Source organism: Gymnodraco acuticeps, unplaced genomic scaffold (assembly GCF_902827175.1).
Source record: "Gymnodraco acuticeps unplaced genomic scaffold, fGymAcu1.1, whole genome shotgun sequence".
NCBI lineage: Eukaryota > Metazoa > Chordata > Actinopteri > Perciformes > Bathydraconidae > Gymnodraco > Gymnodraco acuticeps.
The window spans coordinates 400,058-417,348 of NW_022991296.1; the positions used below are offsets into that span (position 1 = coordinate 400,058).

General features: G+C 39.4%; 1 protein-coding gene across 1 annotated transcript in view; it reads left to right on the plus strand.

Annotated features, from left to right (window-relative positions):
- The first annotated feature begins 983 nt into the window (after positions 1 to 983).
- The window catches only part of kcnk3a (potassium channel, subfamily K, member 3a), a 36,383-nt gene continuing 20,075 nt past the window's right edge, over positions 984 to 17,291 (plus strand). Inside the window, exon 1 of the mRNA XM_034240143.1 lies at positions 984 to 1,330. Within this exon, the coding sequence (XP_034096034.1) occupies positions 1,048 to 1,330 (283 nt within the window). The 5' untranslated portion in view covers positions 984 to 1,047. The remainder of the gene's footprint in view (positions 1,331 to 17,291) is intronic.

Below are 17,291 nucleotides of genomic sequence, written 5' to 3' on the forward strand. Positions count from 1 at the left end.
CATGTGCGCGTTCGTGTGTGTTGGAGGAGGGGCTCTGTAAGGAAGTCTGAAGGAAGGGGCAGATTTTTTCGACTGCGTTTCAAATTCTAGTGCACTCGAGCTGATTTCTCCATACCTACCTTACCTTTAAGCACAGATTGATACTTGTTTCTCCTGATATATAAGATACATCTGCATTGACATTATATAAAACACAAACAACATTAAACAGAAGAAACTTTTGCAAAAATAAAAATACAATAATTAATTGATTATCAACAAAGCTGCAGATGAATTGATTAATCAACTAATTGTTGCAGCCCGCAAGATAGACATTTTTATACGGTCAGACATTTGGGTCTCACCAAAAAAGCACAATAGGACCCCTTCAAGTCTTTCAGTCAGTGTGTTTTTGGTTTTGTGTAATGTTTTAATCTGTGTGAAGCACTTGTGGCTGCGTGATTGGTGACACATCAATTAAAAGTTGAGAAAACTTTAGTCAAAGTCAAAGTCAACTTTATTGTCAATGTTTCAGTTTGTGTGTACTGACCGGTACTGACAGAGAGATCGAAATAACGTTTCCCACAATCCCGAATACAATAACAAAGATATATAAAAATATGTATATAGGCCTACCTATGTATACACAATCAACAGACAGATGTATACATATGCACACATTTAGACATGAATAAAAGCACAACAATCAATATAACAGTTACTTCAATAACTTTGAGAAATAGTTGACATATTCAAGTAAAAGTAGACCTACTTCAGTATAGGCCACTTGAGTACCAACAGCCCACACTGTGTTTATTGTAATAAAGTTTACACTGGGATTCACACAATATTACCCCTGAGATAAAGGGAGAGGTGCAGAGGGGTGTAGGGGGAGGATTCCTGCAGTGGGAGGGAGGCGTGGTGCTGAACGAACAGCTCCTCGGCTCATAAAGTGGTCAGAGAGAGTCTCCGCTCCTCAGAGCAGCACAGCCATGAGCCAGCCGAGCTCCCCGTCCTCCAGACCCGCGAGCACTCACCGCCCGACCCCCTGACACGCGCCACAGCACCATGAAGAGGCAAAACGTGAGGACCCTCGCCCTCATCATCTGCACCTTCACCTACCTGATAGTCGGAGCCGCGATCTTCGACGCGCTGGAGTCCCAGAAGGAGACGTCCCAGATTGGGGAGCTGGTCCGGAGGAAAGTGGATCTGTTGAGGACCTTCAACCTGTCCGTGGAGGACTTTGACGAGCTGGAGAAAGTGGTGCTGGAGCTGAAGCCGCACAAAGCCGGGGTGCAGTGGAAATTCGCCGGATCCTTTTATTTCGCCATCACTGTGATCACCACCATAGGTACGGAAGCATACTGTGTGGGAACTTATTTTTGGGCTTTGGGAAAAAGTTGATATATTGGGTTGAAAGTCGGTTTCGGTTTAATATGAGGCAATATCTGACTGTATACTCATATTAAACAACTTATAGGCTAAGCATGGTGTTTGGAAAGACAATGACCTCACAGCAAGACCGTAGATCATAGGGAATATTATAGCAAATATCAAAAACATTTCGTACCAATATTTATAGTAACATTAGTCTGGTATATAGGTAATATCACAGATTGAGAATATGCATGAACTCAGCTAGTATGTAGGCTACAACAGATGCAAAGTGACATAGCCTGCTACCCAATGTATAATCATACTTCTCTGATTAATAGATGTCCACTCACACCTCAAATTACTTCAATATAAAAGTATCCATTACAAGTGAAAGTAGGCTACTGCATTTAAAAGCAAGTTCAATGTTTCAAAAATGAAAGTATCAGATTGTAATGTGGTTGTTTTTTATTATCATAGTATATGATTTAGTTTGAATGCTACTTTACATGTATAGCTCACGACAGGCCGTGATATAATGACCATATATCACGGCCTGAAGTGAGCTATTGCTTTTATAAACGGTTACCAAGTATGGCAATATGAAAGAAAAATACACACTCCAATTTAAATAGTTTGTATTTTTAAATAATGATGTTCAAAATAAAATAGTCCCTCCGTTGCCTTCTGCACAAAACATGTGCGAGGTGGTTGCTATGCAACACCACTAACAGCTAACAACCATATTAGACAGACAGCTTTGATCGATTATTTGGCTATTTATTTACATTAATTTGTATGTTGCCGTTTATTGTGCACCCACTGAAAAACTGTCCAGCATCAGTAGAATGGCTTACGAGGTTACTTGTACTATAGGCTGAGGTAGTATAGGCTGTTGCTTGGTGTGGCGAGAATATTGCTCCACTTTCTCCGGTCAGTTGGTCTACCTGCTCTTCACGTAGCTCTGCATGTCGCCATTTAGGTGCTTTTTTTTTTCTGGAGATAGGCACTGCTCAATCCACTCCTCGATAGTAAGGCCACCCCGGAGGTCGAAGTTAACCTTACATGTTTCCATGTTAAGCTTTGTTAGTTAGTTAGTTTCGTAACGGACGTAATGTAGCCAAGTTGTAACGGTTGTAACTTTTTCTCAGACGCGGAGGTATACTGACTTGTGAAAAGTAACTAAAATGTTATTCTACGCGTCGCTCATTATATCACGGCTAAGAACCAATCAGATTGCTTGATTTGACTTGTCCGTTTTATAAACGTATATTGTCCACTAATGGGTTGTTTAATTTAGGAAAGCATCAAAAACATAAAAACCATCATAGGGTTTTGCTTTTAAGTAAATCTGAATCTGCAGATAAAGTAACACCTGTAGCTGTGAGGTTAATGTGTTACAAATGTACAAATGAAAGTAAATGAAATGAAAGTATTCAAATAAAAAAAGAGCAAGACACTCAGATACTTACCGAAGACATATAAAACATGCTGACACAGTTGGAAACACAATATGGTAATAATGTCAGAGATGGATAAAGTGCAATCAAATGTATACTTATATATATTTGTGTACAGAAAATACTATTAACATCTTAAAATGATATGATTATTATTGTGAAAGCAGAGAAGGTTAAACATATCCTAAATGAGATCATCTTATATAACCTGAATATTGAACATCACTGACACGTTTTTCAGCATAAGGTGTTTCTGGCAGCTTGAAGCCCCACTACTGCAGTGTTAACATCGTGTGAATTGCTTCACACAGACTGAGCAGAGAGGAGACCTTATTTTAGACTGAACCCAGACAAACAGGGTTAGCAATGTGGGAGAATCTTTTTGCTAATTTGCTAAGAATCTTAGCAAATGTGAAATTCTGCTGCTCATAACTAAAGGTTGTTTTTAGAGGAGATGCTCCAGGAGACGTTGGTTATGAGACATTCATTTGCCTCTTCTCTGGTGCTCTTACTCATTATTCCTCCTCCAAAAGGCCCTGCAACAACACAAGCCTTCAAGCTCTTTGCCCACTTTATCACACAATAGCCTTGAGAATGAGCATGGTTGTTCTTTCATTTAAACTTCCCTCAGCTCTTTGCATAACACAACTGCTAGCTAAACTTAGTCAGACATCTTAAAACATTGGAAAATAAACATCAAAAGAAAAGAAAAGGATGGCTTGTTTACCTTTGTCTCAGAATGTAGAGGGCCAGTGTAGGATTTAGGATTCATGCACAAATTGAGCAATATTCATAACTTTCATTTGACTATGATCACCTGACACCTGCATAATAAGCAATTTGCTCATTGGAGAAGATTGAAGATTCAACTTATTGTCATTACGTAGTACAGGTACTATGTAACGAAACAGTTCCTCTGCATTTGACCCATCCTTGTTAGGAGCAGTGGGCTGCCATTATGTACGGCGCCCGGGGAGCCGTGTAGGGAACGGTGCCTTGCTCAGGGACACCTCGGTAGCACTTGGTCTTTCCGGGACTTGAACTTGTGACCTTCCAGTTGTCAAGCCAACTCCCTATGGACTTCACCACCACCGCCATCATCGTGAGGTTGGCGCGGACTTGCAATGAAAACAGCTAGTTAAACTTAGTTTCTATGCTTATTTCCCGGCTGGCTTGCCTGCTTAGCACAGCTAACATCTTTGGTTGCTCGTCAAAAAGGTCAGCAGCAAACCAGGTTAAAGTTGAACCATTTTTAACTGTGAGCACAGCCCTTGGCGACAATTTAGTTAATGGTACGTGGCGTTGATGGTAACGCTTCCGCTAGTCTTCGAAGACAGTGCAGAGCCAAAAGTCAGCTTGAGAATTTTTGTGTTTTTCGCCAAAAATGTGCCTTTTAATTTACGTATGGATCGGGTCCATTTCTTCTACAGTAGCTCATAACTGAAAAACCAAACTCTGGCTCTAGAGAGGCATCTTTAATGTTTTTTCATTACTTGATGGCCAGTTCAGTTGGTTGCAATCTGAAGCCTGACCACTAGATGCCATTCAATCCTACACACTGGTCCTTTAAGACTTTTACCTTAGAATTACATTTATAAAGCACATTGTTGTCATATCTCAGAGGTGCTTTAGTACATCTTTCCTGTTTTCATGACTTTATCAATTTGTTTCTAATGACATAAATATTTCGTGTTCTTTAAAAAAAATGTATACAGTAGGTGTCCTGAATGGGAGACCCCACTCAAAAACAACCAATCCAACCTAGGTAGTTTTAATAAATGTTTACCAAGTTCATGTGTGCAATGAGCCTTAATGGGTGCTAATTTTTGCTTCGAAGGTTGTTTCTTAAAGTTGTATATTTTTGGTCAGTTGTCCTATAGTATGTTTAATGCAATGCTATGATGAGGGTTAAAGCAACATTTGTAACTCTTGCATAGCAGCGAACACTGTGACACTGAATTTGCTTTTTTAAATTTTGCTCATTATGTATACAATTGACAACCTAAGCTAACATTAGCCCCCATGAGCTAATGGTCAAACCGGACCAAGCATGGCTGTAGTTGCAAAACACTTGAGTGTGCATTCAATTGAGAAATGTCAACCTTTCATTTGTAAGTGGGAGATCGTCTTTTCTATTCTTGTAAAAGTAACTGAGTTGTTTTGACGTCTTCTATTCACCTCTTAAGAGGCCTTCTTTATCGCCATCTCCTCTCTGAACTTCCGCCTGTGTTTGGTGACTCGGGCAGTTGTCAGGAGTGACCTGTGACTTGTAACCCTATCAGATGCAGCCGGCTAATTGTACACTAACCCAACCCTGGGTGTCTGTAACCGCATTCTGTAAATGTGAGCCCCACGGCTGCTATGAACACAGTGATTGGCGTTTCAGCCTGCCATTAAGTATTAATGACAACACCAGACCCTCGCTGTTCCACTGGCCTCCTGGCACACAACAGTAACATTGTATATACTTTGCTGCACACACTATACATGCAGCTAAACTGACAGTCCAAATGCTGAGCCACAATACACGGCTAAAATATATATTGATAAATCTGAGCAAAAGCTGCAATTCATTAAAAAAAGTCTGTTTATGTCACCGACCAAAGGACAGCATAAGGAAAGACCTAATTCTTCCCTTCATTTTCGTTTAAATAAGTCAAAAATTCTATTTAGGAATGAGGAGGCCTGAGGACATTCAGTTGAAAAATCAGAGGAAAGAGGCTAAGGACTGTTTTGAAATTCATAAAATCCATAACACATATGCCGTCAATTATATGATAACACAATGTTTTTCTGGGAAGCTATGAATAAATAAGCAATTTTCATATGTTTAAACTGTACAACCGCCAGTGGAAACCGGCTAACACACATGACAAGATCTGGCCCGACTATGCTCTACTAATAATTTAACATAAGTGAAGAAGGGAGGCCGCAATCAGTAATCAGTCATTACTTTCCACTGAGGACAGGGGAGGCAGAGGGCAGGGGTGTCCATTTACTCAGCCAGTGTGGGGGGAAAAGGCTGAGGCGATGTGAGAAACACAACGAGGGGAAAATAAATTAGCTTTGAATGAGAAAGCGCTCTCAAGATGGTGGGAGTGGATACAGGCTGGGCCTCAGGAGGGGGGTCTTCTCGTGGGTACAAACAGTCACCCACTCCCCAGGGATGTACATGTTGTCAGTGCCACGCCAGCGTATGTGACCGCAGCACTCAGCGTCCAGGCTGCAGTTCAAGGTCACACAGGCTGCGTAGAGGACAAACACACAACATGAAAACAATGTCTTACAAATATGACACGGCTCATATCCTCTGCGTGTTATTGTTCGTGCTACATGACATCTGATCGGGGCGGAACATGTCGTGCTGTGCTTCTCCGGCAGCTGCCTTGTTTGTTTTCTTTAAATCACATGTTGACAGGCAGAAGTCTTTGTGTAACACACAATATGATATTTCAGTGTGTTTACACAAGCTGAATTATTCCAATCACACACACAAAATGTATGTAAATCAGCATCTTTGATTTAAAATGTTAAGTCCCTTAAATGAATTCTGTAGATTCTCCAGATTAACAAGGAAACTGTTTAGGGAAACACGTTAATATTCAAACAAAGATTCACCTTGTTTTATTAGGTTGCAGCCAGAAATATCAGAGTTGCATGTCACAAAACCTGGGAAGGTAAAACAAAACGAGTTAGGAACTAGGAGTAAGTAAAACGTTTATTTTTAAAATTTGGTTGAACTGTCCCTTTAACAAGTAGCTGACCTATTTCTCACCAGTTAAGCCCCATGCTCCCGGTACAGGGGGCAAAACGCAACATCTTACAGCGTCTGAGAGCTTCTTAACATTTAACAAACTATGAATGTGTCATACCCACTTAACGGGAAGAAACTCAGCTATCAGATAATATTAACAATTTGTAGCTAAACGAAACACAAGGGTAATAACAAAGGCTCTGAATTAGCCCTGAGCGAAAAAAATGCTAACACACTTAGCACAGAACTCACGGTAAAATACCCTTATCAGATATGCACAGTGTTGTGCTAGTTACTGAAAACCAGTAACTAGTTACCATTACTAGTTACTTCATCTCAAAAGTAACTCAGTTACTTTACTAGTTACTTACACCCAAAAGTAATGCGTTACTGTAAAAAGTAACGTTTTAGTTACTTGATACAAGGGCTCCCATTAATGCCCTTATAGCCTTCATTTCAGTACTGTTATTGCATTGGAGAATAATACAATCTGTTGATCAACTTGACATGCATTATATGCAATCTGGATTGCATCGATATTAGCTGGCTTTCCATTTTTCTATATTCTTTCTCCAGGTAGTTGGAAAAAGTGTTCCGTCCCATATGCCGTGTGCCGTCCGGACATGCTATCATGCTAACTAGCTCCCTGAAAGCGGGTGACTCCACTGTAGCAATAGCCTGCATGTGTTCTACAACATACCGTGCAATGGCTTTATCGACTTTTCCCTGGCTAGCAGTCCCTTGGTTAAAATCCAGCCGCTGTTGCTTAGGTGGAGGTGGAGTGGCGTCGGCTGAGTCTCTGTGGTCTTAGCTACTAGCTTCGTCCCAGCATGTTGTTTTTGCAGATGTTTTAAGATTTGAATTACTGGTTTGGGCAGTAGATAGGATCTTTGACCCGCCAAGACACAACTTACATTTAACTAAAACGTTCTTTTCTTTGTGCTCGACAAAAGTGAAATAGTGAGAATATCTCCAGGTGGAGAAACTAGACTTGAACTCCGCTGCCACCATGATAGTCTTGTTAGTAAACAACACAAACACGCCCACAGCCCGTCTCCGCATGTGACACAGGAAGTATCTAAGTACATTTACTCAAGTACTGTACTTAAGTACAGTTCTCATCTCTGTTCGCCTGGCTGTTGACTATATAAAAAAAACTAACGGAGTAACGCACCGTGTAGTAACGGTAACTGAGTTACTGAATTGTAAAAGTTATGCGTTAGAGTAGGCCTACTAGTTACTGCCAAAAATAACGGCGTTATAGTAACGCGTTACTTGTAACGCGTTAGTCCCAACACTGGATATGCACAAACAAGACATCGATTGGCAAGCTGAAATTACACAGATTCCAGAAATATAAGTATCATCACTGAGCGATCACGACTCGCGGCATGGGAATCAAAACCAGACATCACACCACGTAGCTTTATGGAGCAAACACGGCCAATGTGTCTTACCTTTTGCTGTTTCTGATAAAAAGTTGTGTTCAATGGAATTAAAACGATAAGAACGCTGCTGAAGGTTAATCTAATGTGTCTGTCACTTTGAAATGATTACTGATAATCCATCTTCATATTTATGTCAATAACGGAGATTTCATATTAGCTGCTACCAGAGAGTATGACAGCTTCCGGTTTTGAGCATTTTGGCTATGCATCACTCATTCACCAATGGGTAATGTTTAGATGGATTTTAGGAACTTCCCCTCGATTCTATTGGCTCTAACTGTTCAAAAGAGCTGTCAATCATCAAAATCGATCGAGGGGGGCCAGAGATATGGAAAATCCACCCAAATGACCCCAGAAGTGTTTATTTTTGCTAAACCTAAAAAGGTCAAATGTCCCTTGTTTTGCATCAATCTTGATACAGGGTACTTATTATATGTTATAGTTTGGATTCCTAAAGCTTTTAGTCTCTGATCCCATCATTCAAGGGTGGTTTTCACTACTGTATAAGTAATGTTTTTTTCTTTGGACAGACACTATAATTTACATTTTCTTACTATGTTCAATCTAAATTTACTTTAAAATAAAAAAAAATCTATATTGATTCTGACTTTTCTACATCCAACTCACAGGTTTATCATTGCTTTGAGAAAAAAGATTATGAATTTACCCCTTTAAGAAGTGAAGATAGTCATTTGTTCTGGGAATGTCATTTTCGAGCCTGAGGCCTGAAAAACAGGCTCGGGGCTTAACTGGTTAAGTTGTGGGAATGTAATATTAGAAAGAAAAAAAAACTTGACATCTCACCCTCTGGCTAATATCTACTTTCTTAAGTCACTAACATTCCTATTTGGCTCATAAATACACTTCTAGTTTTTTGAAAAGGACCCTTTAAAGTCCCCATATTGTTTCAGTTAGAAAACCATTCCTTTTGGATGTTTATTGTTGTGAATCACCTCTTGTAAAATGCTTTTTGATCACTTGGCTGTTCTCCTCCTACAGATTCAGTAGACATGAGGTCAGTGTTAGATTTTCATCTGTGTCTGGAGAGAAGAAATTAAAATGCATTCGGGGCATGTGATCTGAACGCATTTCTATAATCCAGTCAGTGTTGAAGCCTGGTTGGTTTGCAGGCAACACTCATCCCTCAGATCAGAAGTGGCTCGGATCAGAGAGCTGAAGCCCTTCCAGCTCTGGTTTAGTTTCTCCGTGACCAGCAGTGCATCAGTTGTTGATGCACTAGGAAGCTACCAAGGGTGGAAGTACATTAGTGTGTGAATGTAAAGCAGGCTGGCGCTGAGAAAGAGCAGTGAATCCTGTGTGGGTCAGTGCATCTAATGTTTCTATATGTGGACTCACAATGAATAAAATATCTGATCATTCTTTCTATTTCCATCTCTGACGTGGACTTTGATTTGGCATCAGGCGTGCAACCATTTTCTGCCGTTGCATAATTGGAGGTCCGATGCTGAAATATTAATGGTAATTACTTACATTAGTATCATCATTATTATTCAGTCTGCTTAAGAGGTTAGTGCAGTAAGTGGTTGAGTGCACAGAGAATATAACTCTTACCAGCTTATTCCACACGGGCTCCTATCATCTGCAGACAGACGGAGGGAGACGGATGCTTCAGCTGTTTCTCAGAGGAGAGCTGTGGAGCGTCGGCAAGGTGACAATACAAATAAATAAACAGTTGTGTTGCACTCAGTCATCTTTTGGCATTAGTAGTGAGATCATAGAGATGCTTCTTCTGTTTGGTTACTGCATGAAGAAGCCAAACAGAGTCATCAAAGGCTTTTATTTGATATCAATCTTCCTGACCGTTAGTCTGTATCCGTTAGATTTTTTTATTCATCGCCAGGATCACATTTGTGCTTCAACTAGATGTGTTTTCCATGTAATTTGGGTCATCCATAGCTCTCCAATAGTTGTCCAATAGTTTTGTTTATGGCTAAATACCTGCAAAACCAATGACATAATGTTAACAATTTTCCTTTAGGTTTTGTCCTAATAATTTGGCAAATAACATAGGAATGGTACACATTCTCTTATCACTGAACCTGAATACATCCACATATTTACTAACACAATTTCAGACTTTTTTCTTGTTTACTTGACTTGTTGCTCTAAATCAGGGGTGTCAAACTCAAGGCCCGGGGGCCAAATCCGGCACGCGACTTCATTTCATGCGGCCCCACAAGAGCTTGCAAAGAATATCATATGTTTATTATACAGTTACATGCCGCTTTACAGAAGCACATTGCCCATAAACTACATGTCCCACAATGCATCTCAAATTAGACTTTTTTCTTCAGAATTGGGCTTTTCTTTTTAAATCATTTTGTGACATTCGCACTGAAGAGACTTGCAATTATTTGCCCTAGACTTCTGCTTTCAGACGTTATTAATTATGAAGTTATTACCCGATCCGATAATAATCCAATGCAGAGGCAATCATGTAATATAATACATTATTTAATATATATTATATATTTATATATGTGTATTTATATAGTCTTGAAGTTACAACCGGCCCTTTGATGGCTGATGTGGCCCGTGATGAAATTGAGTTTGACACCCCTGCTCTAAATGATGAAGACTGGAGCTTTGCTACTAAATGGGATTAATATGTTCATTTGAAGAAATACTGTAAAGGGTTTTGAATGATAGTTTTTTCTTTTATGGAACTACTTTAAAAATCGACAGTGTTGACACAATGACACCTCTGCGAGATCTAAATTGCTCAGAAATGGTTTTAAATGCTTCACGCAGCCTATGAGTATTAAGGGGTGCATGATCAACCAGAGCCGATTCAGTTTAATTAAACTTGGGGAGTTGATCCTGGCCTTACTGTGAAGCAGCAGTGTTTTTAGTGATTTGGGAGATAAGGTAACTGTAACTGTTCCTGGTGTTTGCATAAATAGGCCCTAAAGTTACCTTGTAAAACCCAATTCTCCTCACTGAGCCGCTGCCCTCCTAACCACGCAGACACACTCAGATATAACAAACCATAGCACTGTTTGCAAAGAATTGAATTAGCACAGGGAAAAAAAGGAAAGAAAGTATGACTATTGTAATTTCTGATATTACCCAACAGACCTTAAACATGTCTGATGTTCCCAAAGGTCATGGGAAAAACCAAGCATGACATATATGTGCTTGATAGATAAAAAGCGTTAATTAAGAAAGCATAGTGGACATAGGACAGTCTTTGAGTCAGTGCCGCCTCAGGGCCATCACTGAAAAGTTAAAGCTGAAAGGATGACTCACTTTTGACTGACTCTTTGTTTGATTTGCCCTCTTAGTGTCTGTGTCACTGAGGGTACAAAATAAATCGCCAACTTCAAAACAGAGACAACTATATGTGAGCAGCGGAGTACGAAACACTGACCGCTGTAGGAGAAGGGGGTCAGGGAGGCAGATATTGATCCTCTTCACAAGTAATTGTAAACAGCTCTGAGTGAGTTGACATGCTGGCAGGCCTGGATAAAGGATTACTGAGAAATTACGAAATGTACCGCAGTGAAAGTAAATGTAACTGAACATAACATGCACAAATAGGAGGCATAGATGCAAGAGTTCTCCAAACTATAATGAAGACTGCAGTGCTACAATAAAATGGATTTAAATGGGATCTTTGTTTTGTAATTGTAATTATTCTACTGAAGTTATTAAAGAGGGTAAATATTACAAAGCCACGAGGAAAGTAAAACACCAACAGCTGTACAAGTCAGCAGTTGTATAGATAATTATATAACAAAGCAAACCAGTCCCTCTCAAAGGGTTTCATGGATTTCTCATGCTTTTTCCAATAACATTCAGTCTCTTTAATTAAAAGCGACTTAAAAATAATGATTAGATTTCAGCTTCAAAGGCCCTAATTTCACTGAGCTGTGGGTACAAAGTGAGCGCACGGAGAGAAATGTTGAAACATTATTATTGGCTGAGAGAGCTTGTTGCTGTTCTGGATCTGAGGCAGTAAGTCTGAGAAAGTTGACAGAAGTGACTCTCATTGCTGCGGCTGCTCCGTTCACATGACCAGCCAATGTTTACCAATTGTACGTCTGCTTTATGCTCCGCTGCCTGGATGGAAAGTTGAGTGCTGGCCTGACTCTCTAAACAAAACACGACTTTGTATTTATTAGACTTCATAATCCAGCGGGGCCTAACTGGAGTTTAACCAAATAAAATAGTACACAGTAGTGAGATCTGACGCTCTATCACTTTAAGTTTCCTATGATTATGTTCCAGAGTGTAAACATACACTGCATGACGTTAGGTCTCTGCTACACCGTGGCAAACTGACTCCGGTGAGGTTAGTCTGACTAGAAATCAAGACTCTCTTTTCCTCTGAATGGAAGATGCCAATAACCTCATGTCCTTGAATATTATATCATGTGGTTTTTTACAACCCAAAGCTTTTTAGTGAGTGCTGCACACAGCTGCTCGACTAATGTATTACATCTTTCTGTTGGATATCTGAGATAAACTGAGATGTGTCTCAGGACTGAAGCCTATAAATAGGTGTTACAATTCCATCAAGAAAGGAGAACAAATATACTGCCTCAGTTTATATTTAAAAATGGTACTTCTCTACCTCACATAGTTATCTTCCTGTAGATATAAGAGAAGCTAAGGACTGTGTCAAACTGCTGGGCACTGTGGTTTTTTAACTGTAGGAAATCATGCTTTTGTTTGGGGACTATTTTCAGCAGATTAACACACATTTGGTTCTCAAGTGAATATTTACTGAAGCAGGATGGTGTATCTAGTATTAACTCCAAATAACAAACAGCGTTCATGTTTATAGGAAGATTTGACATGATTGTGATAGTGCTTGGAACAGAATAAGATAAAGCGTTGACTGAACTGATCCTGTGATTAATAATATTGCATGCTGGAATGTTTTTGAGTATCTATATGGTATCTTTGTGTGCATTATGCTTTAAGTATTGTTTGTAAACCCATAAGCTCCATCTACATCTTTTTATTTGATCATTAACAAAGATCATCAGTGTGCACATCTTGAGCAGTGCTGAAAAGTAAGTACATTTACTCAATAACTGTACTTAGGTACAATTTTGAGATACTTTTACTTTACTTCAGCATTTTCCCCCATTGTATGTTGTTTTATACTTCTACTTTATTAACTTGCATGCATGTTTGTGCATGTTGTCCGCTGTGAGCACTGCCAGCTGCTCAACCTTTTCCATGAAGAAATTCTTGTGCAGGCTTTGACTGAATCAATGATTGTTGTGTATTACCTCTTTAAAATGAATTTCACAATGTAAGCTGCAATGTTATGTAGTGTACATGAATCTATTTATAATTATAGTTATTATAAAACAGGCCACTCTGCATAAGCACATTTTGTTTATTTTAATGCCAATACTTGAATACTTTTACCCTGGTTAAAATGTTTGCTGAGGTCTTTCACTTACAGGTATTGCTACTTTGACTATATACTTCTTCCACACTGCTCTTAAGTAGGACTGTCACTGTGGTTCTTCTCTCTTGACCTGAAAAGGAAAGGTATTGGAAACTTGTTCAGACAGTTCAGCTAAGATGTGATTCCTGGAAACAAAACTTCTAACAAGGTCGCGGCTGTCGTGGTTCTCTACTTTTGTCCATCGCAGAGAGAAAGACTTCACAGGGAGAGTTCAACAAGAATACAAACAATTTTTACAGTTCGTGTTTCAAAAGTGGACGTTTTTTCCATCAAAACCTAAAACATTTTATTTGATTTGGCTGCTTTTGATAATTTGGGATACTTTTGTGAAGGTTTTCTGCCAATGAAATTAGGCTTCATTCTTTTAATTGGCCCTTTTACTACTGTAATTAAACTCTCTTCAGACACTCACCCTTTTCTTTAATTTCATTTTGAGATATTAAGTCTGAATAAACTCCTTTATGTAAGTGTCCACAGCAATCGTGCTAGTAACATTTCCAAATAACACGACGACAATTTTTATTTGTTAATTCACCAAAATATCATCATATCCGATTGCAGGCCTGAAGAAAAAACACTGTTTTGAGAGTTGGGTGTGTTTGAGGCTCTGATTGGGATTTGTTCAGTGAAATCTCACAATACTGCCTGACAAGTCCCTAATCAAATTCACACTTATGACACTCAAATGATGTCTCCCTAGATATTTATTCTTTCAGATAGGAAACGTATTTAATTCACACGGCTGCATTTGATTGGATGGAAGCAATCTAAAAAAGAAAAGCCAATCAATGCAAGCCATATCATGTGAACTGACTGAAAGAATGTGCTTTGCGTTTGGCAAATAATGCAGAAATGTTGGTAATGGCTCCGACAAAATCATTTAGATGTTCTCCTAGACAATTCTTAAGAGACACGACATTATAGCCCACACTGAGCGGCAAATTGTCTGTGTTTATTTCTTCGAGAAATGTCTGAATGCTGATGGGTAATTTGAACCGACAAGCTCATTATGTGTACAATGCATGCATTGTGTATCTGTGTGTCCTATGTTTTACTGCAATTGAACTCTTTCTACCCCCTTGAGTCAAGCATCAGCACAGAGCCACTGTAGGGATGTGGTAACCCCACAGCACGACACACAAAAACAGCTCGGTGTACCAAAGCCAAGTTTTGAGAATCAAGATCTGAAAATTGATCACCTGGCAAATGATGATATTGTTTCTGCTTCAAATTAAAAATGTAATCAAAAACACCAGTAGAAGCTTTATTGCTGGAGATCAAAAAGCTAAACTCTGCTGCTATAAAAAGCTGATACACAGCTAGTCACACAACCGCACCAGAGAAACTCTCCCTGAGGAACTCACAATGTCATGAAACGAAGCTCTCACACACATTTCCCTCAGATGCGAGGGGGTTTATACCAGCCGGCTGCTTATTTGCCGAAAGCAACGAGCTGTCTCCCCATGCAGCGCCCAGAGTTGGTGGCGAAGCCTCAGTAGCCTTTTCTGCCTCGATACAGACATGTGCCAAAAAGCAAGTCTTTCCACATCAAGCATGGCAGTCTGTTCAGCGGACAGCGTGTAAACACTGAAGTGAGAAGTGAGAAGCTAATACCGTATGTTTACGGTTCACAAATGAGCGCTTTCATTGCCGTCCTTATCATAACAACCTGAAGTGATTTTCTCAGAAGTCACTGGCTGCTGACAGCTCGAACCTTCTCCTTGTGTTGAATGCTTTGGTAGCCCAGGTGCTGCATTAGCTTTACGCTACTCTAACTGGCTCAGAGCGCTGCAATGATTCGGTCAGACAGCGCCAAGCGACCGGCTCTCGTCTGGCATATATACCTTCTCCCAGGGGAATTTGTTTTCCAATTTATTTCCAGCATCTGCTTTATCTCTCAACAAGCCAACCTGGATGAAGTGGACTGTCACACACAGGGGGGCCTAATGATAATAACAATAACTATGATAGGTGGGTTGTGTTTACCCCCGAGGGCTGCGACGGGAGTAAGAGCTTATGAGTTCATGTTTAATATCCATACACAAAAAACAAACAAACCGGCACCCTGTGACAACCTTGGGCTAAACCAACCTGTTTCCGGTTGAATAATCCTCATATCACAACAGTCATTATGCTGGTTGTGTGTTGGTGGAAACAGTGATAGAGTACTTATTGTGTATGGCTATTAGCTCTAATGGCTAATGATGCAGTTGGATTGGTGAAAAATGCATTAGAAGCATGACATCACTGTGTTGACCATTTATGACACTATAGCTGCTATGTAGACTTTGCAATGTTGTCTATATTGGACCTTTCAATTCAGGCAATATATGGTGCCAATGAAAGAATTAGTGTGCACTGTTTAAAAAAACATTTTCAACTTAACAGAAAATAAATGATTTCAGACTTGAACTAGAATAGTAAAGACTTGTGACTTGAGATATTATGATGCGAAAGACTTGCCTTGGTTCCTTTTATTTCTTCACTTAAAATAGTAAATATGTGATTTTCAATGTTGTCAATGATGACATTACAAGTGCCTGTATAACGTTTCCTGGTTATTAAATGATGACTACCACGATGGCAGGAAATACATTTTTTAAATAAAAAATAGCTTTTATAAAGTTATTTGTTATTGTCTCTCTTTTGACTGAATAGCAATCATTTTATTATAAGTTCAATTCATTGTCATAATTGTAAAAGCTTTTGTTTCCGATTCGGTTTGTTGGTCAGTTTTTCAGCAGGATAACGTAAATAAAGCCCTATTTTTACGACACTTCCAGAAAGGGTGTAGAATGAACCGAGGATAACCCCATGTGATCTTGTAGCAGATCTGAATCATGGGGTAAATACGGATCATTTTCTTACTTATGGAAACTTGGCAGAGGTCTAGTTCATCAAGTTGTTGAATATAATCCAGGGTTCGGAGCCGTCTTAATATCCACTTTCTTCTCTGGTGATAGGGTTTCAAGTAACCTAACAGCGAGGGACCATTATTATTATTATTATTATTATTATTAGTGAAATTATTATTTTAAATTCTATTTTCTTGGGTACAGAAAGTTGTCTCATCTCTGCCCAGCATTTGTTTACTATGTCTGTTTCTGTAAACTGCAGCTACGTAATGGACTTATTTGACTGTAAAAAACAATCATAGAGTTAAAGGATTTTTTTTCCAGTTAAATTCAATTGATAAAGCCTCTAAGCAAACCTATGTATTTGTCTTCATGGCATGACACTAATAAGGCAACACCTCCCGCTTCGGATTGATCCAAACACAAAGCAAGGGGCATTTGAACTCCTTCTTTGGTCCTCGAACAAAAATACATTTACACTGGCTTGCCACTCAACCGACCGGCTATTATTCCAGCATTAAAAAGTAATGGCTATTGATATTTATGGTCTTTGGTTACTTTGCTCCGTGTCAGCCCTTAGAAAGAAAACAAAACTGTTTTGACACACTTTAGTTTCAGAAAGAAAAGCTGCCAATGCCTTCTCTTTGGACATTTCATTTGCTCGTGTGCTCATGGTTTTGCCTCACAGAAAAGGAAAACTGCAAATAACTGCTGTGTGCCACAAGAAGAGTTCCACCGCTATCTTTTGTTGGATTATTAGAAGACACAATGTGACTGTGTCATGATCTAATGAATCAGTGAGCCGTCTGGCTGTTCGGGCTCCTAATGAACATCAGGCGGGAACATAAACTTTAGTGATGTGACATTTGCGTGTCCTTATTATAGTCGCTTTATCCTCCAGACTGTCTGAGTGTACCACATAAGATATACCACCCAATAAGAGAAAGTCAAGACAACCTTTGAGACAAAAGA